Below are 27,999 nucleotides of genomic sequence, written 5' to 3'. Positions count from 1 at the left end.
AGTCAGACACAAAGTGTATACTATCATATAAATTTGTTTTAAAACGAAAAATCCTGCTCAAGCTTATTATCACAGGCGGACACGAATGGATTTCTTCTGTCTTTCTCCTATAAAAACTGTCTAAATACGTTGTAAGGTGATTCTTATGCGGTATATAATATTTAAGTCTTTGTGCCTAAAGTATAGCCACATAGAAAAATGGTTTACATTTAACAGAGACCGTCGACCCTAAAATGCTTGGTCAAATGGTAGATTCCACACTAGTGCTTTACAAACAAAGTATACCTTCGCAGTTAAGAGCAGAAAGAATGCTCAGGAAAGATTGTGAGTAGGGTGGTCTTTGCAATTTTTATGGAACATAAAATGATTTATTGCACATGTTAACTCGTGTAGCTTTTACGCAAAGCGTTTCACGTGAGACTGTAATTCATACTATCAAAGTAGCTCACCTTAAATAATCTGACAAAGTATGAGAGTTATTACATTGACGATGGCGACATTCGTTATCGAATTATACAGAAAGAAAGAATTTAATGATACAGCATTCACATCAGTGACCAGTTTGGGTGTATGTTCAAAAATCACGCAGTTATTTAAATGACCAGTTAGATGACGTACATGTACATTATATGTGTGGTATATAATGTGACCTGTGAGTATCCGATAACGATTTAATTGTCAAAATTTGAATGCCTTGGTTTTTTGTTGCTCCCCATGGTCACGTCATAATTGATCCCCATGGTCACAATTTGTTTAAACACTTTACATGTTTAATGTTCCCATCATGTATAGCTGCAAAAGCTTAACTTAAGTCTTAACGTGTACATGAAACTTTTACAATAATTTTTACATTGATGTTATCATAAAACTACAGCAAAGTCTAATACCATATTTGCAACTAAGTTATGTTTCCAACTAATTTTAGCAATAGTTGGAAATAATGAATACCTTAAAGTAAAAACACTCATACATCAACAAGAAAATTGTGAGAATGATTTATATTTGAAGAACGTTACATCACATATCTATAGCAGCTAAAATGAACGACTGCTTTTAAGAATTTACATTTTCGGTTATATTTGAACATTTCGCAAGAAAATGTCTCGCAAACCGTACATTCCTAAAAAAATAGAAATTTGTGACATTCAAATCAACCATGTTTAAACTTCGATAATTCAGTTTCTTGAGATTTGTGTAATTTTCCACTTATTCCTAATCAATACTGGAATGGTGACAGAATACAGTAAAGGCACAAGAACATACAGTAAATATCAATTTATGTTTGACTTACTCGGGATTATATACAACTTCCAATGTCTCTAAAGCGGTTCCTATTTTCTCAACATATGTCTTCATACTTTCAAAAGACTCATCATCTAAATCATGAGTCAACTTTTGATAAAACAGTATTTATTGACGATTAAAGATTTACGATACTGATTACTCACTCAATTTCTGCAAAAAAATCCAAGCTGCATACGATGTAGTCTTAAGAACCACATCGTTATGATTAGTCGAAGAAATGAATGACATCATCGTTTCAAAAATTGACCTGCACAAAAAAGCATATGACATTAGTCGGAAGATGTAACAGTAGTTAGTTTGTAAGCAGTTCAATAATGACACGGTATTTATAATCAAAAATGGCATGCTATTGCAACAAGAGAAGAGTAGACGTACGCAACACAAAAATATTCAGACAAGATAGAGATAATGCTCAGAAATGCTTTAAAATACTTACAAAACAAATTGTTTTGAGGTAACAACAATATTTATAAGAAAATTAGAAAGTGGTGGAAGAATTTCAAAATGATCTTTCTGATATGTGTGGGTTATCTAAAAATGGATATTTACAAAAGTATAATAATTAACAATATTTTGTTAGTCGTATAGATAGGAAAACGCTATTAGTACACGAAAATATATTTAATGCATAAAAACATTTATGTATTTTTTTTCTTTATTCGTCATATACTGTACATTTCTGCAAATATCCAGTATGTATATATAGTACAATGTAATACCGACGTAGCGAATTTCTTTGTCAGTAGAACTATAAAATTGTCCTACTTCTATGAAGATAGTCTAAAGCTGAAAACTAACCTCGTTCAACGAAAGCTCCAAATCCTCCAAAAGGGTTTCTACAACCAACTTCAAAACGACAACTCGAGCATCCATAACCACGTTTGACTCGTTCCCATGAAGCAGCTTGAAAATTTCCATCACGACAACATAAAGAGTATCAAAACACTGAAAAAGAAAAAAATACCTGTACAAAACTGTAAATAGGAGCGCACGCGTCACAGAAGTTGACAGGCGTCGCTTCTGGTTCTTTTAACAAGTAATTTAATTCGACTTAAATAACTTTGATAATCACGCAAATTCAGAACACATGACGAATAAATTAAGACCAATAAAGGATATGACGTGATGTGTGTTGAGAAAAGTTGATTTGAGTTTATAAGAGTGTTGATGTGAATTAATAAGAGTTTATGTGAGTGGATAAGAGTTGATGTGAGTGGATAAGAGTTGATAAGAAGTGATGAGATTTGATGAGTTGATAAGAGTTGATGTGTACGTGCAGTAACTAGGAGTCGAAGAAGGACATGCTTTTCCAGATTTATCTGCTCTAAAGTCACATGTTTTGCCTAGAAAATCGTCTCTTCTCCTTGTATATTACCATATGGAACAAACTGCCAAACACATACGTATACACAGCATTCAACACTGACGAGGCAGTGAGAAACGTTTTAGTAAGTAGAAATGTGACAATGTACAAATTAAAAGGTAAAAAACAATGCTTTACTTACAATCTGTTTCTCAGAATGATCACGTGATACGTAAGCTTTAAAAATACTCCCTAACATAATGTAAACAGGATCCCAATCCGTAATAAAAATTTCTAGAAAACATATTTGAACATTACGATTTTAGCACAATTTTTGCAATTTTTAACACGAGCTCACAGATCATACACACCTTCAGAATAATTTATTGCTGAAACAATTTGATATAATAGCTTGCAAACATCAGGCAATAGCACCAATGTTCCCCCTATGAAATAAAAAATTATGGAAAACTATAAACAAAAAAAACTACTAGTCACAAAACAAATGGAAACTATACTTTTTAAATAACATTTTGTATGCATGTGGAAAATAGACGACTGTTCTGATAAATGGAAATTAATAAGACGATATTTTACTGGATATACGCACCTTTGCTAAGGACCGATGATGAGAAATTAGCCAACAAAATATTCAATTTAGGCTGGCTTAGTCCAATGACAACGAGCTCAGCAAAAATAATATGAAGTTCCTGCAACATACGTATAAATATCGTCACCATCATATAGTGGGAGAAGTGAGCAAGTGTACCATACAAATATCGTCACCACCATATAGTGGGTAGAGTGAACATGTGTACCATACAAATATCGTCACCACCATACAGTGGGTAGAGTGAACATGTGTACCATACAAATATCGTCACCATCATATAGTGGGAGAAGTGAGCAAGTGTACCATACAAATATTGTCACCATCATATAGTGGGTAGAGTGAACATGTGTACCATACAAATATTGTCACCACCATACAGTGGGTAGAGTGAACATGTGTACCATACAAATATTGTCACAACCACACAGTGGGTAGAGTGAACATGTGTACCATACAAATATTGTCACAACCATACAGTGGGTAGAGTGAACATGTGTACCATACAAATATCGTCATTACCCTACAGTGGGTAGAGTGAACACGTGTACCATACAAATATCGTCATTACCATACAGTGGGTAAAGTGAACATGTGTACCATACAAATATCGTCACCACCATACAGTGGGTAGAGTGAACATGTGTACCATACAAATATCGTCACCACCATACAGTGGGTAGAGTGACATGTGTACCATACAAATATCGTCATTACCCTACAGTGGGTAGAGTGAACATGTGTACCATACAAATATCGTCATTACAATACAGTAGGTAGAGTTAAAATGTGTGAAGGAAAAAATGAAAATAAAAATTAAGCTCAATCATTTATAAATTGAAAGCTTACACGTAAAATCAAGATAAGAAACTCTTTCAGATGGTGTTTTCTTAGATGGGCGTTTTTTGAATCAACACTAAACGATAAAACATAGAAAAGGCAAATGAGAAGCGTTTTATAGACACTACACGGCATCTAGTCAACAGACTTTTTAGCATCATGGCAAAGCAAAAGAATACGAACCTTTGATCATTGTCAAAATAATGAAGTAAATGAGTTTGACACCATTTAACAACATCTTCACAACAAGTAGAAAGATCATCATTGTCATTGATTACTTTCCCATTATCTACTTCTGATGCATAGAGATGAACACTCAAACGACAATAACCATAAAGAACTTTCATCAAAAAATTTCTTTTTTCATTAGTATGTTCACATGTGGAGTTAATGCTGATGTATTGGTCAATTGAACCCTTTAAAAAATAAATAAGAATTCATACATAAAATGAATTTTGTTTTTGAAAAATAAAGTTCGGCACAAATAAGGCCGAAATTTTCTATTTTTTATGGTTGTGATGAAATTAATTTGTTTTAACTTTCTCGGAAATATAAGATAACCAAAACCACGAGATGAAAATATAAATCTTTATAACTATCATTAACAGGATTTCCGGGAGATCACTAACCTGAACATTAACCTGAGGCACGTTCAAACCATTTACATCACATGGTTTTACGTGAAAAGAATAGTGACAAATGATTTGCCACAAAAGATCTCTAAGTTTAACAATTATTCATGCTATATTCTTTTAACTGATTGTACAATTTGCTATATGGTCTTAATTAGTTGTACAACTTTTGAGCAAATGCTATGGTTCTTCAAAAACCACAGCAAACTAGCTTGTACTAAAAACCATGACAAGCCGACAATTTAAAGAAATATAGTATAAAACAAATTCGGAAAAAACAAGACATCTTGAGATTGCAAAATATGAATCAAAACAAGACGAGAAGTGAACTGTAAATTTTCGACTTTATTTCAAAGTCATTCTGTCTGAGGATGACTTTATACTATACAAAGCACTAGCAGATCAAGGGTTAGGCATAATAAATTATAAATGCTAATCTCAAATTTAAAATACAACTTCAACAATGGCGTTGGTCATGAATTTTCAAAGAATAAAATTTAACCAATGATAAAATTTAAACTATGTACAAAATCTGCTAACCATAGATTCTTTCAAAGTTTGCCGTAAGATTAGCAACTCATCTCTAAATGGTAATACGTGAAGGCGACATCGTGGACTAGCCTAAACAGACATATATAAAGTTTTACAGGAGATATAGACTTAATCAATAAAAATCACTGAGTGCTCAACAATAATAAAACAAATAATTGTTTAAATAAACAAAACACGTTTGTTCTAAATTTGCAGGATAAGGAACAACTTCTGCTAAAATCCGCAAAAAAATCAATAAGCTCGCTGAAACTTTTTACTCCTGAGAAATATAAACACAACAAATAGAAAATTACCAAAAAATAATCCAAGCACTTTACAGCAGTAATTGAGTTAGTCTCAGGAACAGAGAAGCTTACTGTTTTTCTTTTTTTCATAGCGGATCTTACCTGAAGAAAAAACAACAGCAAACAAAAAGTTAATTTAAGAAAAAATCATCCACAGCTAACGTCCAAAATAACCGTTAACATACACAAACGAAAAATATATAACGATAGTTTAAATGAACTTGGTTCCTAAACAACACAAAAAATTACAAAACCATGCAGGTGTATGCCTAGTTGTGGTGATGTTTTTCTGTGATCAGGACTTTTTGACCATCAGTGTACATATACATTGGCATGACCAGCCGCAAATTTGTTCATGCTATATATGTTTTTCTTTGTTCACTCATTGTTGTTTACTAATTTTTACGGTTTTGTTCGGGGGGAATTTAGCTTTCATATTTCCGCTTGCTTTAATAAAGCTTACAGTACTACCTACTTGTTATTTTATAAAATATTTACTAAACGGTTTCAACTGTTTAGATGGCCTAATACAAACACTTGGGTTTAGATTCAGTTATCCAAGATACAAACACTTGTGTTTAGATCCAGCCATCAAAGATACAAACACTTGGGTTTAGGTGCAGCCATCGAAGATACAAACACTTGTGTTTAGATCCAGCCATCCAAGTACAAACACTTGTGTTTAGATGCAGCCATCGAAGATACAAACACTTGTGTTTAGATGCAGCCATCGAAGATACAAACACTTGTGTTTAGATGCAGCCATCCAAGTACAAACACTTGTGTTTAGATGCAGCCATCGAAGACACAAACACTTGTGTTTAGATGCAGCCATCCAAGATACAAACACTTGTGTTTAGATGCAGCCATCGAAGATACAAACACTTGTGTTTAGATGCAGCCATCGAAGATACAAACACTTGTGTTTAGATGCAGCCATCGAAGATACAAACACTTGTGTTTAGATCCAGCCATCCAAGTACAAACACTTGGGTTTAGATGCAGCCATCCAAGATACAAACACTTGTGTTTAGATGCAGCCATCCAAGATACAAACACTTGTGTTTAGATGCAGCCATCGAAGATACAAACACTTGGGTTTAGATCCAGCCATCGAAGATACAAACACTTGTGTTTAGATCCAGCCATCCAAGTACAAACACTTGGGTTTAGATCCAGCCATCCAAGTACAAACACTTGTGTTTAGATGCAGCCATCGAAGACACAAACACTTGTGTTTAGATGCAGCCATCCAAGATACAAACACTTGTGTTTAGATGCAGCCATCCAAGATACAAATACCAGCCAGGTTTAGATCCAGCCATCAAAACACATTAACCGTTTAGTAAATATCCAGCCATCCAAGTACAAACATTTGGGTTTAGATGCAGCCATCCAAGATACAAACACTTGTGTTTAGATGCAGCCATCCAAGATACAAACACTTGTGTTTAGATGCAGCCATCGAAGATACAAACACTTGGGTTTAGATCCAGCCATCGAAGATACAAACACTTGTGTTTAGATCCAGCCATCCAAGTACAAACACTTGTGTTTAGATGCAGCCATCGAAGATACAAACACTTGTGTTTAGATGCAGCCATCGAAGATACAAACACTTGTGTTTAGATGCAGCCATCCAAGTACAAACACTTGTGTTTAGATGCAGCCATCGAAGACACAAACACTTGTGTTTAGATGCAGCCATCCAAGATACAAACACTTGTGTTTAGATGCAGCCATCGAAGATACAAACACTTGTGTTTAGATGCAGCCATCGAAGATACAAACACTTGTGTTTAGATGCAGCCATCGAAGATACAAACACTTGTGTTTAGATCCAGCCATCCAAGTACAAACACTTGTGTTTAGATGCAGCCATCCAAGATACAAACACTTGTGTTTAGATGCAGCCATCCAAGATACAAACACTTGTGTTTAGATGCAGCCATCGAAGATACAAACACTTGTGTTTAGATGCAGCCATCCAAGATACAAACACTTGTGTTTAGATGCAGCCATCCAAGATACAAACACTTGTGTTTAGATGCAGCCATCCAAGATACAAACACTTGTGTTTAGATGCAGCCATCGAAGATACAAACACTTGGGTTTAGATCCAGCCATCGAAGATACAAACACTTGTGTTTAGATCCAGCCATCCAAGTACAAACACTTGGGTTTAGATCCAGCCATCCAAGTACAAACACTTGTGTTTAGATGCAGCCATCGAAGACACAAACACTTGTGTTTAGATGCAGCCATCAAGATACAAACACTTGTGTTTAGATGCAGCCATCCAAGATACAAATACCAGCCAGGTTTAGATCCAGCCATCAAAACACATTAACCGTTTAGTAAATATTAAATGCAAGCAGAAATTTGGTTAAAATTTTTTATCGACATGAATAAGAAAATGCAGCACATTGAATAATTTTTCATGGCAAGCAACTTCGTTCAGTAAAATGCATTAATTATCACCTCAAGCGAAGTTTCCTGCAAAGCTGAATGCAAGTTTTCATTGATAAACTGAATGACATCTTTCGCCAAATTAAAAGAGCAAGCCAATTCTAACAAAGGACCATATACGTCACAAGACGTTTTCTCGGGGAGTGAAGATAGTGATGTTAAACAGCGATGTCTAAAACATAAGAAAAATAGTTATACCGCGCATGACTCACGATAGGTGAATATTTAAGGAAACCTACTGTTAGGTTTCTAAATATATAGGATTGTATCATTTATGCATTAAGACAAGAGGGAGCAATATGAAAATAATCAAACCTCAAAGATGGAACAAGTGTTGGTGATAAATGAGAAGCCAATAAAATGAGACAAGATTGACATCGAGAATCCTTAAATTAATATGAAAACAATATGAATAAAATCAATAGCACCAACCTGTAACAGACAAAACTTATTTACTTTAACTGAAAAATTTGAACTTACGTATAACAAAATTATTTTTAATGTCGTTGTAATGAAAATGATAAGTTTATTATCCTTTATTATACATAGGTCCTCGTGCAAAATTGTGTCGACTATCTAAGGTAACTATTTATTATATTTATGTATGTAGTAAATATAAATGTTATGTAAATGTACAAGAAGCAGAATAAAATGATGGATTAATTCCACATACCAAATTAATTTCACCCGCACCAATGGAAAAATTGTAAACATTAGATGAATTTTAAGATTTCTGGAAAAAATTTTGACATACCTCGATAGATCTAATCATCTTAGGGATTGCTTTAGCAAACTGCTGATGAAGATTCGACTTTAAAGTGTCATAAGATGGCTAAAAATTCCAAACACAAGTACAAACAATGTTTTACTTCGTTTTCATTCAACTTCAATTAACAGTTAAAATTGACACATTTTCAACGATAAATTCATGAACGAAGGTAACAAGTAAAAGGAACGATTCAAGTTACATTTTGACGACTAATTTTGTATTTTTCATCATGATCTTACTTTCTCTAGTTCATCATCAATTCCTTCCCATATAATTATACATGTTTCTAGAAGACCAGCTACTATTGTTTTGTCATGTTCATCCACTTTATCCATTTCGATAGAAGAATTGTTACTGTTCTCCTTGTTAACTTCCTCTAAATATGTTGTAAAACAGTACACAGAAATTTGAAAAAGGACATTTTACTTAACATTGAATTGTTTAGAAATCTGTTTCTCTTTGCGACCTTTACGAAAAACCCAAATGTATTCAACATTTCTAAAACTCGTTTTTTAAATTATATTTTATAAGACAGTTTACTCATCTAAAATAAACTGACCTCAAAATATAAAAAAGGTTATTTTTTTGTTGCTAAGGTTTGGAACAGGAGCAAAAATTGCTCACCAATGCTTTCATAATTTCATTTAAAACAAGTGCAAAGTAAGAGCATGTAAAAATATATCTTAAAAAATTTTTTTTCCATTTGCTGCTCACAAAATCGTAGCGTGAATCTTTCATAAACATTATGTATATTTGAAAATAAAAAACACACACACAATTGTATCAGTAGAATATATACAATAAAGAAAGAAAAAAAAAAAATTTCGTGTTTCTTACCATGGCTGTCATTATGGTCAATATCATTATAAGTGAGATGATTTTCAGATAAATGTTCATCCAAATATTTACAGATCATCATTAGAAACTGAACTAAAAGTTGAAAAAATAACCAACAAAATTCCATGAGATATGTGATCTGCTGTAGTTCAAAAACAATTCCCTTCATTTTTTAGTCCGCGTCCATACTATGTTATTAATTTCCAAGTAAAATAAAAATATCCAACCCATAAAGTATTTGCCAAAAGATATATTGTATCTATTTATGACATTAAAATCTAAAAATAATTTTCACAATATCAGAACTTTATCTTTTTATGAACCAAATTTAATTTAATAAAAATGAATGGTAAACGAATGCATACTCTTCTCGTCACTTAATGGGAAAACTTTAAATTATACCAGGCGTTCGAATTTTAGTCAGAAAACGTTCGTTATTATGATATTCACATGAAGTACAACTGACACCAATCACTAAATTCACAAAGCACGTTCACGTGAATTGCACGTGTAAATATGTCTTGATAAATGACCTACGTATGTAAATACTACATCATAGAACCTTGATCATTACCTGATGACGTCACCGAGATCTGATGATGAATATATTGATAAAATTTTCTTGAAGCTTTAGGATTGAGTTCCCACAATTGTACACAACGAACTAACTGGAAAAAAGCACCGAATTCAAACAAGGCAAATTATGTGCATGTTGTCTTAAAATTTTACAGTTCTTACCAGACTATTACTGTCTTTGTTGATGGGATGAAACGAGTTCATGAGTAATTTTATAATTTTCTGTAAAGCTGACGTAGACTGCTCTACTACAGTTCTTACCAGACTATTACTGTCTTTGTTGACGGGATGAAACGAGTTCATGAGTAATTTTATAATTTTCTGTAAAGCTGACGTAGACTACTCTACTACAGTTCTTACCAGACTATTGCTGTCTTTGTTGACGGGATGAAACGAGTTCATGAGTAATTTTATAATTTTCTGTAAAGCTGACGTAGACTACTCTACTACAGTTCTTACCAGACTATTGCTGTCTTTGTTGACGGGATGAAACGAGTTCATGAGTAATTTTATAATTTTCTGTAAAGTTAACGTAGACTGCTCTACTACAGTTCTTACCAGACTATTGCTGTCTTTGTTGACGGGATGAAACGAGTTCATGAGTAATTTTATAATTTTCTGTAAAGCTAACGTAGACTACTCTACTTCAGTTCTTACCAGGCTATTACTGTCTTTGTTGACGGGATGAAACGAGTTCATGAGTAATTTTATAATTTTCTGTAAAACCAAGGTAGACTGCTCTACTTCTAAACGAGCCAACAAATGATCCATGGGTGTTATTGACCAAAACTGGAAAAAAATAAATAATAATTTGTAGAATAGTAGATTCATAAATTTGTCGATTTTTTCATTGTTTGCACACATATTTATACTTGAAGTGTTTTTTTTAAATCATTTATCCTAAATGAAAATATAAAATAAAAATTCGGAATAATCAACAAAATTTAGAGTAATATCAAAAATTTTGGATGAACTGCAATGTCTTATTCATGATATCGGGAAGGGATAAGTGATAGCTAGATACATATATATACCTTGATTGATCTCATTCCTTTTACTTTGAGAAGAAAATCGAGAAATGCAACACGAACTTGTTCAGAATTATCGTGAAGCAAATTCTTAAGACCTGGCAAAAATGTCTTTATTAATGGATGACAGAGACGATTATCCAACACATACGTCAGTCCCTATAAATAATGAAAATTTTTAAACTAAAAAAATAACCAAAGATACAAAGTCTTGGTTAGTTAGTGAAAAGTTTTTGTCTAACAAAACATAATAAAACCTCAAATACTGCAGCCCTCACAGAACTTGATGATACATCGAAAGCAGACGTTTGAAACTGTAAATGTTAAAGAAAATGAAGTCAATACAGTACGTTAAAAAGAAATCTGATAGAATTCAGATAAAACTTAACAGAATACGTTGTACAAGCCGTTGAAATGAGCAAGAATAAATTTAGCCAACAATGAGATTCTAATGTGAAAACCCTCCCGATCTTTAAATGAAACGAAAATACTGTACGCTACGTTAGGTGTTATCGCTTCTGCTCATACCACAGAAATATATTCAAAAAAAGTATTCTTCGTTGAATTTTGGAACTTACAACTTTAAATAAAAGTTCCTTCACAACATGAGCAGGAATAACTTCCCAATACAATGATAATATGTTAAATACTCCATGAACTGCAGTAGAACGAACTGTAGGAAAGGGATCATCTAAAAATGTCTAAGTAAAAAGAAAAAATCTCTCATAAAATGATGGGTTAAGACGAGGAAAGAAATGTTTAGAGCAGTGACGAGAGTACAAGTACAAATAATAGTAACCTAATTATCTTTACTTACTACAATAACATCAAACTGCCGTTGTAACAATTCATTATATCGGGCAATATTATCAGTTGAATCATTTAGAGGAAAAACATCAAAAAATATTGCTGCAGCATTGGCACGGACATTGGGATTTGCAACCTGTATAGAAAGAAATAAGACAAAGTCATAAGAAAACATATGTACTTATAGTTTAGACTTTTTCATATGATTTATTTCCTACGTATATTGACGCAGTATGCTAAGGATTCAAAACTAAACCATGAGAGGAAAAAACTAAGTGCATTTCCAATGATTTAAATTCAACTTTGATTTACCTTTCTAACCTAATAAGACAGGATTCTACAAAACATTGTATTGAATATTACAATTGAACAATTGTAAAGAAGAAAATAAATCCGTAGTTTCGTCAAAGCACAATAGCATTAAGACATTTCATATAAACGACGATACTTTTGACTTTAGATATATAATACGTAAAATGTTGTTATTTGCAGGAAGTTCATGTGTATGGTGAAAATAGAAAAGAAAAATAATTAAAAATTTAACCTTGCAAGCTCGCCAAATAATTGGACTGTAAAGTTCAAGTAGTATTTTGTCAACATCAGGATTTTGTTTCTGCTTGTGAAAAACTCCCAAAATCTAAGCAACAACAACTACAAACATATTTCTCTGGATCAACAAAGCTAATTCAATTAACAGAAATGGATGATTCAAAACCTTCCTTAATCTTGATGACATTGAATGACGTCCGATTCTCTGAGCATGAATACTATGAAACATCAAATCTTGAAGACAAAATCGTTCGATTTTCTGAAGAAAAAAAACATTAAAAATTCTCTAGCGGAAAGTTCCTATGATCGCATTCCATTATGAGAGTCCGCTTTTTAATGTTTTGCACTTCACTAACCTCACGATAAACTTCCTTGGATGCGCGCCAAGCTTTGAAATAGATTTCACCGTATACGATAAGTGTAGAACTATAGAAGAAAAGAGAAATATCCATTAAAACCGTTCACTTTTATTAAATTTTAAATAACATATATTCATATAATTTATCGGTAAAATTTAAACCTAGCTTTGTACAATATGCCTAAATTTAATTCTACAAACTGGCAGAAAAATGTGATTTTTAATCAGAAAAAAGAAAATTGAACGTTTTAAGATTATTCATTCTAACTATAAAATTGAAAGAATTAACATTTTTTAAGCTGACATTTGAAAAAAATATTTTGCCATTGATTTAACGAGATGTATTTTTTTCATTTTATGCATGCTTTTTTGGATTGCTCGGTACATTTGAATATGAGTCGACGTACAAATATAAATATTGCAATAAAAACTGTCAGAAATACAAAATTTAAGCAAATACCAAATGAAAGACATACAAGGCTTGAATAACGAGAGAAAAAGTGTTTTAGTATTCCAAAAGGTGAATGATTCCGTTCTTCACCAGCGGTTCTTTATTAAGAAAAACTTTGTTTGATATATTTCAACGTAATTTTAGTAATCATGAAGCTCAAAAAGAGTTTAATTCGAAGAAATACTTTATGATTTTATAATTTAGCGCACTGAAAGATTTTTATTATTGACATAGTAAATTACACATATTTTTAAATTTCAAAAGTAGCCGGAAATTTTCATATTTACTTTGCTTTATATCAACATTGCTTTTAGGCAATTAACGTAAAGTAAATAAATTGTAATGAATAATGTAAATGAAATCTTAACCAGAAGTATTAAAAAGCAATTAATACCCACAGATCAGAAGAAACCGCCAACTTCGAAATGGCGTTTGAACCGTGAAGTTAAGAAAAATTTTGACCACGTATAGTGAAACAATGATGGTTTCTTAGTGTAGGACATACTTATCATTACTCCATGCACGTGATAAAATTCCTTAATGACTCAAATATCAGAAGAACAATGCTAACAAATTGAGAGTTAAATATTGATAACGAAAATGTACATCGTTATGTTTAGCATTGGAACACGTTGTGTTTATATTTTAACACTTTTAACTCTTTCCATCCAAACACTTAATGCATTGAGGAAATGTTCTTTCGACAAGCATTGTAAAAGTAATGAATATTGTTGCGTGGCTAACATGATATCGAGGATAAAATTATGCCGCCTAAGTTGTGTTGGGGAATTTTGTCGATCAAAAAAAGACTGTGGCAGTGAAAATGAATGCTGTAGTTTATCAGGTAGATGTACTGTAAACAAGAAAGAATGTGACTGTCGAAGAAATAATAAAAAATGCCATTCTGAAGGCCTATATTGTTGTGAACAAAAGACCTACAATGAAGAAAGTACATGTCGTAGCAATTGTATTGGTGAAACATGTTTTGAAGATAAAGATTGTGCACCAGGGGAATGCTGTAATGAAAATAAAACATGTACAAGAGATATGAATTCGTGTTTAAAGACATGTAATGTTAATTCCGACTGTGTACAAAATAAGTTTCAGCCATATTGCTGTGGTAGCCGACTATATCAACGACATTGTTCAAACACATGTTTGCAATGGATATGTAGTTCAGACAGCGATTGTGGAGAAGCAGGTAGTTGTTGTGTTAATAACTATTGTATAAATTCTGGATGTATTAATGGTTTGTCATCATTGAAGTTGGTCACAATTCTAACATGCACTATTGGATTTCTCGTCGTTTCTATCGTAATCTTAATAATTTGCTATTGTAAAAAGGACAATGCATTTTATTTCGAAGTAGAAATAACGATGATAATAATGGACTAAACTCGCCAGATACATCATTGCCTGAAGAATGTCACATAATTCCACCACCTCCATACTCTGTCTCTGACAAACCGTTCCCTCGATCACAGAATCAAGAATTTCCACCTTTATATGAAGAACAACCAACATAACACAGCACAAAATTGTTTGAAAATATTTAAGCTGTTACACAATTTGATGTAAAGTATTTTTTAGTATGATGTATTGCCATGGATGTAATCTATTCACTACTGCTATGTACAATTGGATGTAAACTATTTATAACTGCCACAATTGGATGTATAGTATTTTTTAGTATGATGTACTGCCATGGATGTAATCTATTCACTACTGCTATGTACAATTGGATGTAAACTATTTATAACTGCCACAATTGGATGTATAGTATTTTTAGTATATGGATGTAATCTATTCAATGTACAATATTTATAACTGCCACAATTGGATGTATAGTATTTTTTAGTATGATGTACTGCCATGGATGTAATCTATTCACTACTGCTATGTACAATTGGATGTAAAGTATTTTTTAGTATGATGTACTGCCATGGATGTAAAGTATTCACTACTGCTACATACAATTGGATGTAAAGTATTTTTCTGGTATGATTTACAAGCCACATAAGAGAAAGTTCAGTTAAACAATACAATTGTTAAATATATGTACATAATGCCTTTTTATACAAATGCATACATACGTAGTTGCACTTGTATTTAATCATTTTTTCAAGTTTGCAATTTTTTTACTATGGTATCCATATTCCACTTTGTATGGACATTTTTATAATATTCTAAGTACTTACATGTTGAGATAATAAAGGTAATCCTTTTCCAGCCAACAATATCAAAAAATAAATGAGAAAACACAAATAAAAAACATCAATTTGTAAACTCATGATTTGAGTTATAAAAGCAAGAGACAACATTTAAAGCAATATTTTGACTATATTTCAAAGTCATTATCTTGTAAATAATCGTTGTAAACTTAGATTGATAACGACTTTGAAATAAAGTCGAAGTATTGCTTCAAATCTTCTTGCTTTTATAACTCAAATCTTGAGCTTACAAGATGATATTTTTTGCACTGTGTTTTTTCCTTTAATAAAGGTAAAAACCTCAACAATTTAAAATCACATTTGAGACTTTCCTAATTGATGACATAGATGCCTTTATATTAAAATTTACCCTGGTGGTGTAGCCAAATTTATATACTTTTATCTAATACATAGCATTAATTATTTACACATGTTATATTTACGTAAAAGGAAGTTAAAATGCTTTCAGACAAACTAAAAAAATACAGCTTTAGTTTCCCCATGAGTTGATTATGTTGTACAAAATGCTTCAAAACAACTTATTGGCATTGCTATTTAGTCACACACAACACACCGTGCAACCAGCAAGCAAGTAGGTGAATTAGTGTAAAGATTTCCATTAGGTACAAACACCCATCAGTAATGCAGTTTTTTGTTTGATCATTTAAGTAAGTGTAATGGTGAATACATAAGTATTGATGAAAGATAAACACTACACAACAAACTTCAAAAGCAAAAATGATAACTCACATGTTGCACATTGGAATTTCCTTTTTAATTGTTTTATGAATTTCTTCCATAAAAGACAGATGTAATCCAAACAGATAACTTAAAAACTTGCGACCCTGTGTTGATATGAAAAAAATTTTTTGTACTAGAAAAAATAGTTGTTAAAATACTTTTGATTTTCAAAGAGTTTTTCCATGAGTCTTCACCCTCTCAGCAATATGCAATATTAGTGCAACAGCTAACACAGATTCTTAGCAGCTTTGAGGGCAGAACTTCTAAAAATATTCATTTACAGGGAAACCCTTTTCACAAATAATATTTCACAAAAGAAAGTGAAAATCAACAAAAGAAATTTTTGCCACAAAAAATACTTGCACATGCTGAGAACTGTGTACTACTGCTGTGGAAAATGCTGCATGGTTGACTTACCTCTTACAACTCATACTTAACACTATTCATAAGATAAACAAAAATAACTAGTATCACAGTATAGGGAATATACAGTTCATATGCAACTACTTGCTAAATATTTAATTAGACTATTAGCCATTTCATAATTTTTGTATGTATAGTCAAAAAAAGCAATTAAATGTCTGCCACTATGGTAATCACATGCATGGAACAAGAAATTAAATGGAGTAGCTCTGCTATATGTTCACTACAGTGCTACTATATGGCTAAACATAGCTCAGAAAGTGTTTCTATATACGTAACAGCATTTTATACAAGGAGGGTGGGCAGGAATATGCACATGAAGCAAGGCAAAGCAACAAACAAAACATGCTTGCCAAACTGTATGTCCTTCCCCTCCAACTTTAACATGCAGCCGGAGGATGTGAAAAAATGTTATAAGATACACAAGATATCAAGACTTACTTCCTCAATCTTCAGAAATACAGGGTGAGCAATACATTGCAAAAGAGCTGATTTCAGTGATGATGCAGAAAGTTCGTCTTCAAGATCCATCAACAGCAAAGTTTGACGCAAACTCCATAATCGTTTTACATCAACAATCTACAACAAATTAGCAAAAACTCAAACTTTTGTACAAACGCATACTTTCTTTGTAATGTGAAGTAAATACTTCGCTTTTCTCAATGAACATTTCTGAACATTAATAAAGGTAAGTAGAGGATAACATACGTATGTATTGAAAACACCAATGTTAATTAATGTAAGTATTGTACAACATATTGAAAACACCAACATTAATGTAAGAACATATTGTACAACATTGACAACACCAACATTAATGTAAGAACATATTGTACAACATTGACAACACCAACATTAATGTAAGAACATATTGTACAACATTGACAACACCAACATTAATGTAAGAACATATTGTACAACATTGACAACACCAACATTAATGTAAGAACATATTGTACAACATATTGACAACACCAACATTAATGTAAGAACATATTGTACAACATATTGACAACACCAACATTAATGTAAGAACATATTGTACAACATTGACAACACCAACATTAATGTAAGAACATATTGTGCAACATTGACAACACCAACATTAATGTAAGAACATATTGTACAACATATTGACAACACCAACATTAATGTAAGAACATATTGTACAACATTGACAACACCAACATTAATGCAAGAACATATTGTACAACATTGACAAACATTAATGTAAGAACATATTGTACAACATTGACAACACCAACATTAATGTAAGAACATATTGTACAACATATTGAAAACACCAACATTAATGTAAGAACATATTGTACAACATTGACAACACCAACATTAATGTAAGAACATATTGTACAACATATTGACAACACCAACATTAATGTAAGAACATATTGTACAACATATTGACAACACCAACATTAATGTAAGAACATATTGTACAACATTGAAAACACCAACATTGAAGTAAGTACTGTACAACAAAATGTTAGTATCAGTGCAACAAACATCAAACTCTTAAACTAATGCATACAAATCAGTGTGCGAATTAACAGTGTGCAATGTGCAATTTGCACAAAATGAAACAATTGCACACTTTTCAAACGATGTGCAAAATCATTTTAAAAACACTAAATCATATGAAATTGTTCACGTTTAAAAATATTAATTTAGCAATTAGCGCTATATAATAATTAATGTAATATCGATTTGATTGTGCCTCTAAAGAAACACTTTTGTCAAAAAAATTGCACATCGTTTTTTCCGAACTAATTCGCACACTGCAAATGAAATGTGCATAAGGAATGTAAAAACTAAGTGTTCATTTTATACAAAATCTTAAAATAATTTTTATAATCTTTTAAAAATTCCCATTCACTTACGTACCAATCCTTCACAAAGTGCTTTAAGAATAAAATATGGCAACATTGTTGTAACCAGTTTATCTTTCCCTTCTAAGTTCTTCTGAAACCTAAATATACAATAGTTCACATTTGTACATATATGGTTATTCCAAATAACAACAACTTGTGCTTATTATGTATTGATTTTCAAAATCAATATCATAGATATTTTTTCATGCAATTCTCATTCATAAAGTGAATATGAAACATTTCAATTTATTGTGTAATGTAAATAATAAAGAATATGTGGTAGAACACATATTCTTTATATCTAAGCATCTTCTATTTCTGTCTATATATACAATAATATAACCATTGATAAAGTGTTGAAAAATTCATTTTTGATCGAGGAAAAATCAGATTGTGTGTGATATGAACCAGATAAAAATGAACAATTACAAATGAATTTATTGTAATGGTTGTTTTTCTCCTCATTTCTGAAAGACAAAAAATAACAAAAAAGAAAGAAAATAATTCTTACCACATCTCACAAAGATGAGCAATGGCAAATTGCAATTTTGCACAATCATCAGGAAGTTCAAGTAAAATACCTAAACACAACATAAATCAGTTCTGTAAAATCAAATCAAATGTACAGATTTTTAATTCTGACAAAAAATTATCAGATGCCATACACTGCATGTTGAAAATAATAAAATACAATAACATTGTAATTATTAAAACAAAAGAAAACAAATTCCGAAAACAGACATCTCATTTTCTTGATATTTAAGATGATACAAGAGTGTCAGACAACAGATTGTGTAATATTTCATCTTTCTTAAAAAGACATCATCAGACCCATTCATCAATCCGCCTTTTTTCAGAATTTGTTTTATTTTTTGTAATTATTAATGACATAGAAACTACAAAATCACTTATTCCCATACGTAATATTGAACAAAGTTAGTTTTATGTAAATGCTGGTTCCAACATATATCTATGTGACGGCACCAGAAAATACAAGAATATATATTATGTATATATTGGAAGTTTTTGTGTGATGATTCTCCTTGTAAAATAGTGCTCAATGCGTGAGAGCAGAGCATAAATTAATGTAGTAATGTTGAAAAAAAATCACAAAAACTACAGTTTCATCCCCACAAGCCTGTTTTGCAATTGCTCACTCTTCGTGATTTTTTCAACATCACTACATATATAATGTATATATTGGATATTTCATGTGTTTCATTTGTGTTAATGTGAATTCTTAAGTACATTAAAACAGCTATGTACAACTAACAATGTTCATGTAGTTAAATAATGGTTATCATTATCAAATAAACAGATTGACACATTTCATGCAGAAATGCAAAAATACAATCATGATATACAGATTATCATTTAAAAGTAACACAAAAATAGGTCAAAAAAGCAAGAATTTACTTAATATATGTATATATAGATACAGCTAGTACATAGTGACTTTACCTTGAAGCATAACTGTAACCTGAATCAAAGGACCAATTATATTGCATTCTTTTAAATTGATGGAGCATAAAGCAATAGTTGTGATTCCAGCAAGGACATCTTTAGACTTATTAAAACCCTAAAAAATTAAAACTTCAAATATGTAAAAATGTTGGAAACTGAACAAAAAATGAAAAATTCATTCATGATGACACTTGCAAATGATTTTCTAATTACTCATAACAACTGTAATAATCTTGTGATGTGCTATTTTTGTCAAAAGAAAACATGTTCAGGTTTGTTATACAAAATATAATGACTTTAGGCTGCTGAGGTGGTAGTCAGAGATACAGAACTGCTCAGAAGTAAGTTTACAGAAAACGCGTTCGTAAGGCGTCCGGAACGCGTTCCGAACTCGTTCCAAAATGCGTGGAACATGTGTAAAGTGGAACGTGTATCAAAACGCGTTGTTGGCCTCATCTGATCATTGATCGGTAATCATCATTTATACTCGCTGTACAAGTTTTCAATTTCGGAAATTTCCATGTTGTACCGAGTTTTCTTGAACAATTGGCAGCGCGTTCATAACGTGTTCAAAAATTGTCTGGGAACGCGTTCAGAACGTGTTCAAAAATTGTCTGGGAACGCGTTCATAACGTGTTCAAAAATTGTCTGGGAACGCGTTCGGGACGCGTTCGAAACGCAAATGGAACACGAACGCAGTGTTAAGTTAGTTGTGAGCAGTACTGTAAGTTGTTACCAATGCTAAAATATGAATTTTAAAATATTTCAAATGACTTTAATAGAATTTCATGGTATAGAAATCAGCAGCTAAAAAATTACCCCGTTTACCTAATTAAGTAAGCATTTGTATTACTACTTAAACAGCACGTATATCAAAATATCAATTACTCCAACAGAACTTTCATTCAAGCAGACTGCGGACGTCCCATTGGTATGAGCTTATTGACAGGAATTAGTTTTTATCTATTCTATTTAAAGTCATTACCAGCACTTTTCTATGAAAAGCTAAATGTTTATAAATTAGTATAAAAATAAAGTAAATGGTTTGAAAATTACAAAATCGCAGAAATTGCGAAATTTAAGTATGTACCTACCTCATCGGCCATATCAAAGGACGTCAAAATTTGTTGACATGTTTTACTCAAACTACTCCACATCTCTTCGTATTCTTGTTGTGACAGTGATTGCAGCATCTCACACAAGTCAAATGGATCGTTCTTTGAATGCTTACAATGTAAAACAACACAATCAAAATTGATATGAAGGATAACTGACGATAGAGCCGGTGTAATTTAAGCACATTATAGACACATGTAAATGATATGTGTACGCTACATTCCATACGTACATGAAGCTTAATCAAAGCAATAAATTCTTGTTGTTTATGTTCGTGAATCGTCTTTAATATTTCCTCTCGTCTTGTCGCCATCTTGGCTCTTGCTTAACTTTCCCGCCAAAACAGTGTTGGTGGATCTACTATCTTAGGACAACTGGAGTGCTATCTTACAGGGGGGGTCTTTTTTCTTTGCTCAAAAACGGTGTGTTGTTAAAATATCTCAAACTATATCATTAACAAGTAACAGTATAGTTTCTTCTGCACTTATGAAAAAAATGTTTTTTCCTACTTCACCACCTAAAGTGTATGACTCGTCAGCTTTGTACGTAGTTAGTACAACTTTAAACTTCTCCTTTGTTCCTAAATACCAGTGTAAACACACTTCCCATCCATTCTGTGAACATATTCCTACTCGCTAACATCATATTAAATAACAGAGTTAAAAACTCAAGAGACACATCTTCTAGACAAGTACATCGTTAAGATTGACTGTCTTATACTTATCACTATTCAATCTCTTTAAGGCGCTCATAATTTTTTTAATGTTTTTCACTGAAGGAATCGCTCCATTATTGAAGAAAATCGGAAGAGTTCGTGCCAAACTACACACTTATTTTATGACCTGTTGCTACATGTTTTCTGTCTATGAAAAGAAAAAGGATTTTTTTTAAATATGCCTTCAGTGAAATTCGATTTCGGTAAAATGGCAATCAATCTGGTAAAGGACTTGAATAACACAAGCTCGTTGTCTGTAGACAACGTTTTTTTATATTGTAAAAAAGTCTTCATACTGTCTTCTTACATAAAAATTTTAATGACAATTTGCCAAGAAATCTATGCTTTAGGAAAGCAAATACACAGATTTAAAATGTAAAAAAATGCAAAAGAATTTTAACAACATCCGAGATAGTGGACAATACGTACACCATGATCATTTACGGAGCATTTTACACTTTTCGTAAAGTAAAAATTCTATGCTGAAATTTTACACTAAACGTTAGTCGTTATCTCAAATAAATTTGCATGCGTTCAAAAAATTCTTTAGAAACACGTGCAACACTATAATCTTTTACCATGCAACTGAACACTTTTCACTCAACAATATTTCTAAATTAATGATTGTACGTCATTTTATTGAAATTTAAATTTGTGGTAATTATTTCATAGCGTCGGTCGTTCTGATAAAGACAATCTACAATAAATCAATGATACAAAAATTGCGAAACGAAACGTTTCCAATCATATCAAGAGCAGTCTTAAAATACACATGACAAAGATATGAAGAGATTTTCGTTCTCATCTTTAAGGGAAATTAAGAAAAGTAAAGATGTTTTCGATGTGAAAGTATTGGGTTGTGTATCATGCTCTCATCCAGGTGTTGATGAAATATGTCGAGCAATGGAAGAGAAATACACCGCAACAAGAGAAAGGAAAAATTCTTACTCAAAGCATAAAGGTTTCATCAAAGGAATCGAACTTGAGAAAGGTTTAACCGACAATCTAAGCTCAGTAAAAAAATTTGCTATCGAACGAATTGTGTATTGCGGTGTTGATAGACGACATCAAAAGATTTTTGCTTTCTTCTACCGAGCGCCAGATAGTTTGTACGGCGTGTTAGATTGCCATGTTCTTGAATTCCGATCAAAGCGCGATGCAAAGAATGTTGCTTTAAAATTCTCTCAAACATTTCTAAAAATGGCTGAGAGTAAAGAACAAGAAAAGGGAGAATACTCGCTGAAACATTTGAATCGTGACAGGACAAAAACTGATTCCATGATTCAACTACACTGTTCCGTGGAAAGCGTTAACAACGACAGCTGTTTCCAATCTAAAAATAATCAGTCATGCTCGTCAGGCAAAATGGAAGTACAACAACAAATTAATGAAGGTGAAAACAGTTCGAGATTTGGAGACTCAATAAATCATCCAACTCATGAAATTAATTCCAATGTAAGTTGTGACTCAAATTTACAAAAAACGAAACTTTTAAGAGTGACGTCTATTAAACGAAGCAAAATCAAATCATCACAAAGTTATAATGAATTAAACTATGTAAATGGAGAATGGTGCGGTTATGTTCGTAAAAAGAAAAGTTTACCAAACGTGGACAATTTTATTGAAACTATAAATCAATACAGAAATGATCAAAATATTTGCAATAACGGAATGAAAAAAGATAAAAACTTCAATTTTTATAAAACAAAACAAGAAAAAGAAAAATTGCCTGTTGATCAGGAATATATGCTTATGAATAGAAGATTATCCAGTTAAAATAAAAATAAAATAAGATTATTGTTATTATGAATATTCATTATAATATAATATATAACGTCATTGCTAAGAAATTGTAAAGATACGAGGAAAATTGCAGTGATTCGTTGTAAGTATAGAAAGATAACAATTATATGATAACAATGATTTAAACATGAATTTATGCATTGCAACGTGTTCTACAGAGGTTCTTTGTAAATAATTTGAGTTGTGAGTTGCTGCATATAAATTATTGTTGAAACTTTGTGTTTGGTAAAGTTTCCACTTAGATTAAATTATACGTATTTAATCAGTTATTTTTTGACAGAAAATAAAAAGAAATCTTTGTTGAGGTAAGCTCATGTCGAAAAAATTCATACATATAAATCCAAATGGTAAATGGTTGATATGAGTGATATCACTTGCACAAAGAAATAAAATGGGATCTTTCATTTTTCACCCCCAAGTTTTAAGGAGTTTGTCTCACACTTACAATTTTATAAATTTCAACTGGAGCAAACTTGCAGAATCAGAACCAGAAAGATACAAAGACTAAACACTTTATTCAATCTTAGTTGCTTTATTAGGAGCAAAAGTATTTACTATTGTGGCGTTAAGATGATGTCAGACTAATTAATTAGCTTTATCACGCTGTTTTCATGCTGACTCATTGTTATTATATAGTTACGTTATAATTAGTTATATTACGTCATATGATGTGAATAGCAATTACGCTATAAACATTACGTCGTATTTTATAATTGGCTTCCAGGCAGTATGTAAGCAGAGGACAGCTAGAGCGAGGATTATTATTATTATTATTATTACTATTGAGAGACATTGTGTAATAGGAAAGATGTGATACTTGGCTATTTGTTGTTGGACGTGTCGTCGAGAGGATTTGAGGACGCAGAAAAGTTAAAAATATTGCCTGAGAAGCAAAGTTATTTATCTTTGCCGTAGACAACAGTATATACTATCCTGTTATTTCTTTCTTATTGCTTTCTTTATTTTAATAATAATAGAAAAATAGTTGAAGTCTTCTGTTCTTAAATCTTTCTTATTACGATGAACGTGTACATGGACGTATTGATGTAAACTTTTTTGTAAACAGAAGAAAAAGGCTTTTTCTATGTGGATACTGCGATTTTGTGATAAATAGAAGGTCAGACAAGGGGAGAAAGGCCCTCAATGACATCATGTCACGGCCCAAGGGTCTTTTTATCTTAAAATGTAAATCAGGCTCTGCTCAGAGCGTATGTATTGACTTCAACATGTTAAGCAAAATTCAATTATTACACGCACTTACAATAAGTTGAGCTTACCATGTAACTATATACTAGTAGTTTGTTATTTAAGAAAAGCTATAAATAGTTATTCAAATAAAATCCGCCAAAGTATCAACTTTACTTGTCGGCGCATGTGCAAACATTCATTTGATGAAATTATAATCAAAATAAAACTAGTTATATGAACTTCAATTTCAAATCTCATTATCAGTATACATGGTAAATGCAGAACTGTTGACCGATTCTGTTAGTTCATCTTTCGTCTCTTCATTAAATTTATCGTTTTCCTCTTCTTCAATCTTCACAAAATGTACAAATGCATTCAACAATAAAAGTGTTGTCATGTAAATGAAACCCATTGGTAAGATAATCAGACCTTTATCTCCCACTTCTGGTGGCAATGAATCAACTATTGATGCTGACATACCAACAACTCGAATACAGTTCATAACACTCAGTGTTATGGATGATTTTTTTGGAACGAAAGGCAATGATAAAAGAGCCAAATAGGTTGTTATCAAAATAATCAAAACAAACGCATTAGCAAGACACAAGTTACAAAAAACATTGAGAGTATCAACTTTTTCAAAATGTCCACTGTTACTGGTCTCACTGATTCTGACATGGAGGAGAAGTATTATGCAAGTTATTCCAACATATTTCAAAGCATCATTCCAGGACTTTATGATTTTTCGCGCTGCAGGAATACAACGCACTGATCTTCCAACCTGTACAAAAACTTTTTTAAGAATAAGAGATAGAAAAATATATATTTTATTTAAAGAGAATATGTAGCTCACTTACCACCAAAGGAGTAAAAATTCGCAAAACGTTTCTGATCAATAAATTAGTAACAGATAACTGAGCATTTAATGTCGGTAAAAACAATGAAAGTGTTGAAGACATTGTAAAGATTGATATAAATACACCAAGAATTGATAACATGGCGCACAATCCACGATGAGCATTTGCAGCAGTAACCTATAGATATGAAAAAATACCTCGAAACGAAGAGAATTGATAATATAGATATTGACAATATACAAAAAAATTAGTTAAATGAAGTATTAAGTTAAGTTTGGTTTTTTCATTTTCGCGAATTTTCAAAATGGTGTGCCTCACCTTGACATGATAGTTATAAATATCTATGGGAGATTGGCTTCTAAATCATTAAAACAACACCCCCAAAAAATTGCGTTTTCTTTCTTATATATAAAACAAAATAAAACAAATTCGGAAAACGGACATCTCGTTTTCTTGATATTCAAGATAATACAAGAGTTTGAAACAAAGATGGTGTAATATTTCGTCTTTATCCAAAGACATCATCAGACTAATAGTTTACTATGCAGGCTGCAAAACTTTTATATAATTATTTACAAGCGGAAGTGACATTTACGTAACTAGAGAACTATAAGACTCAACTATTAGGGAGTATATCTACATTTAAAATAGAGATAATTTCTTACAGGCTTTGAGGCAACTATTAAGTTGTGGCATATTTGCGTTTTATCAAAGCCTGTAAGAAATTATCTCTATTTTAAATGTAAGTATACTGCCTAATTGTTGAGTCTTATAGTTCTTTAATTACGTAACTGACACTTCCGCTTGTAAATAATTATATAAAAGTTTCACAGCCTGCATAGTAAACTATTAGTCTGATGATGTCTTTGGAATAAAGACAAAATATTACACAATCTTTTGTTTCAAAACTCTTGTATTATCTTGAATATCAAGAAAACGAGATGTCCGTTTTCGGAATTTGTTTTATTTTGTTTTACTTATTAATTGTCTGCTTTTCCTGGTTATTTTTTATATATACATAAGCAGTTATAACTCACGACTATTCAGTAAAATACTCCATCTAATCTTAATTTGTATACATTGAATGATGCAAGACATACCAAAATGAGTGATGATGCAGGGGCTGATGGTGACATGAAATAAATTTGTAAACCAATTCGAAATTCTTCAGGTCCCAAAATCTTCATTTCATAACTGCTCATGTTTGAAGCGTTTCTGGAGTTTGTTTGCTGTCCAATTAATGCAGAAAAGTAAGGAATTTCATTTAAGCTATTCACTACGGAAAACGGTACAAGAAATAAGATTAAAATCAATCCAATCACAATTTCTTTGTACGACTTGATTGCAGACTTTGCTTCGCTGACCCGTAAACGCAATCCTATCGTTGTAAATAAGCAAACGACACAAATTGTTCCAAGAGGAATCTTTTCATTCAAGTAAACTGCCGGTTGAGGAAGGGCTATACCAAAAATTACCGATAACACAATACCAAGAGGTAATAGATGACGTAATAGTAGTACTTTTATTCTCAAAAAGATACATTTTTCCACATTTTCATTCATGCTAACACCAACGCTATCTTGATTACTCATTCTTTGATTTCTTCGTTCTTAATACACCAGTGATAAATTTGGCTGATAAATTTTGCTGCCAAGGTACCAGACAGGTTTAAAAATGATTTATGGAAGAGCAGTATTTATAACACAATATTATTGATATTCGTCTTCCATTTATTGGTCATTGCAAATTTGGTAAACATAAGTTCTTACTTTGACAAAATCTGTTTCATTAACATATAAGCTTGGAAAATAATATTGCACGTTAATCGCATCATCTCATCCTGCTCCGACACATTCGACCTCATGATCCACGAAAGCCTCCTCATCTCCAAACTAAAACCTTCACTTAACACCCAAGGCAGCTCCATCCCTCTTAGGCTTTTTTAATCTCAACACGTCACCCTAACAATACATCACACTTAGATCACACTTACATCACACTTACATCACACTTACATCACACTTACATACACACATCACACAATACATCACATCACACCTACACATTCACAGTAACCTGATACCTCAAACTATGTAAATAGCTCTATATATATCTGTATTCTTGTTAACTTCCCAATTAGTCTGAAGATGTCTTGAGTAAAGACGAAACGTCACTCTTTTAATAATTTTCATAAAACCAAATTGCTTATGACTGTATTTAAAA

General features: G+C 31.9%; 2 protein-coding genes across 3 annotated transcripts; both read right to left on the bottom strand.

The window, feature by feature from the left end:
• Window positions 1–983: 983 nt before the first annotated feature.
• On the bottom strand, window positions 984–21,538 carry LOC124440146 (condensin-2 complex subunit G2-like). 2 transcript variants are annotated; one of them, XM_046990475.1, is made up of 33 exons: window positions 21,446–21,538; window positions 21,192–21,323; window positions 20,095–20,212; window positions 19,145–19,214; window positions 18,647–18,731; window positions 17,186–17,323; window positions 16,331–16,425; window positions 12,918–12,987; window positions 12,728–12,820; window positions 12,557–12,649; window positions 12,023–12,148; window positions 11,784–11,906; window positions 11,463–11,519; window positions 11,212–11,364; window positions 10,835–10,966; window positions 10,176–10,269; window positions 9,602–9,694; window positions 9,004–9,140; window positions 8,750–8,827; window positions 8,311–8,381; window positions 8,008–8,167; window positions 5,536–5,628; window positions 5,231–5,311; window positions 4,242–4,474; window positions 4,068–4,134; window positions 3,219–3,318; window positions 2,980–3,054; window positions 2,811–2,902; window positions 2,104–2,250; window positions 1,742–1,836; window positions 1,449–1,552; window positions 1,292–1,376; window positions 984–1,120 (listed from the first exon to the last, which is right to left on the bottom strand). In XM_046990475.1, the coding sequence occupies exons 1-33, from the start codon at window positions 21,524–21,526 to the stop codon at window positions 1,054–1,056; spliced, it is 3,438 nt and encodes a 1,145-aa protein (XP_046846431.1). In that variant the 5' UTR covers window positions 21,527–21,538; the 3' UTR covers window positions 984–1,053. The 2 variants fall into 2 exon arrangements, with proteins under 2 accessions (XP_046846431.1, XP_046846432.1); XM_046990476.1 differs by lacking the exon at window positions 5,536–5,628 and having other exon boundaries at window positions 21,446–21,535.
• A 3,407-nt stretch (window positions 21,539–24,945) lies between these two features.
• LOC124439820 lies at window positions 24,946–27,274 on the bottom strand. Its single transcript, XM_046990078.1, has 3 exons — window positions 26,877–27,274; window positions 25,777–25,953; window positions 24,946–25,700 (listed from the first exon to the last, which is right to left on the bottom strand). The coding sequence occupies exons 1-3, from the start codon at window positions 26,976–26,978 to the stop codon at window positions 25,167–25,169; spliced, it is 813 nt and encodes a 270-aa protein (XP_046846034.1). The 5' UTR covers window positions 26,979–27,274; the 3' UTR covers window positions 24,946–25,166.
• Between the last annotated feature and the right edge of the window lie 725 nt (window positions 27,275–27,999).

The sequence above is a fragment of the Xenia sp. Carnegie-2017 genome, unplaced genomic scaffold (genome assembly GCF_021976095.1).
Source record: "Xenia sp. Carnegie-2017 unplaced genomic scaffold, XeniaSp_v1 HiC_scaffold_2, whole genome shotgun sequence".
Taxonomy (NCBI): Eukaryota; Metazoa; Cnidaria; class Anthozoa; order Malacalcyonacea; family Xeniidae; genus Xenia; species Xenia sp. Carnegie-2017.
The sequence above is the reverse complement of the archived record's forward strand: the minus strand, read 5'-3'. Positions and strand labels throughout refer to the sequence as shown.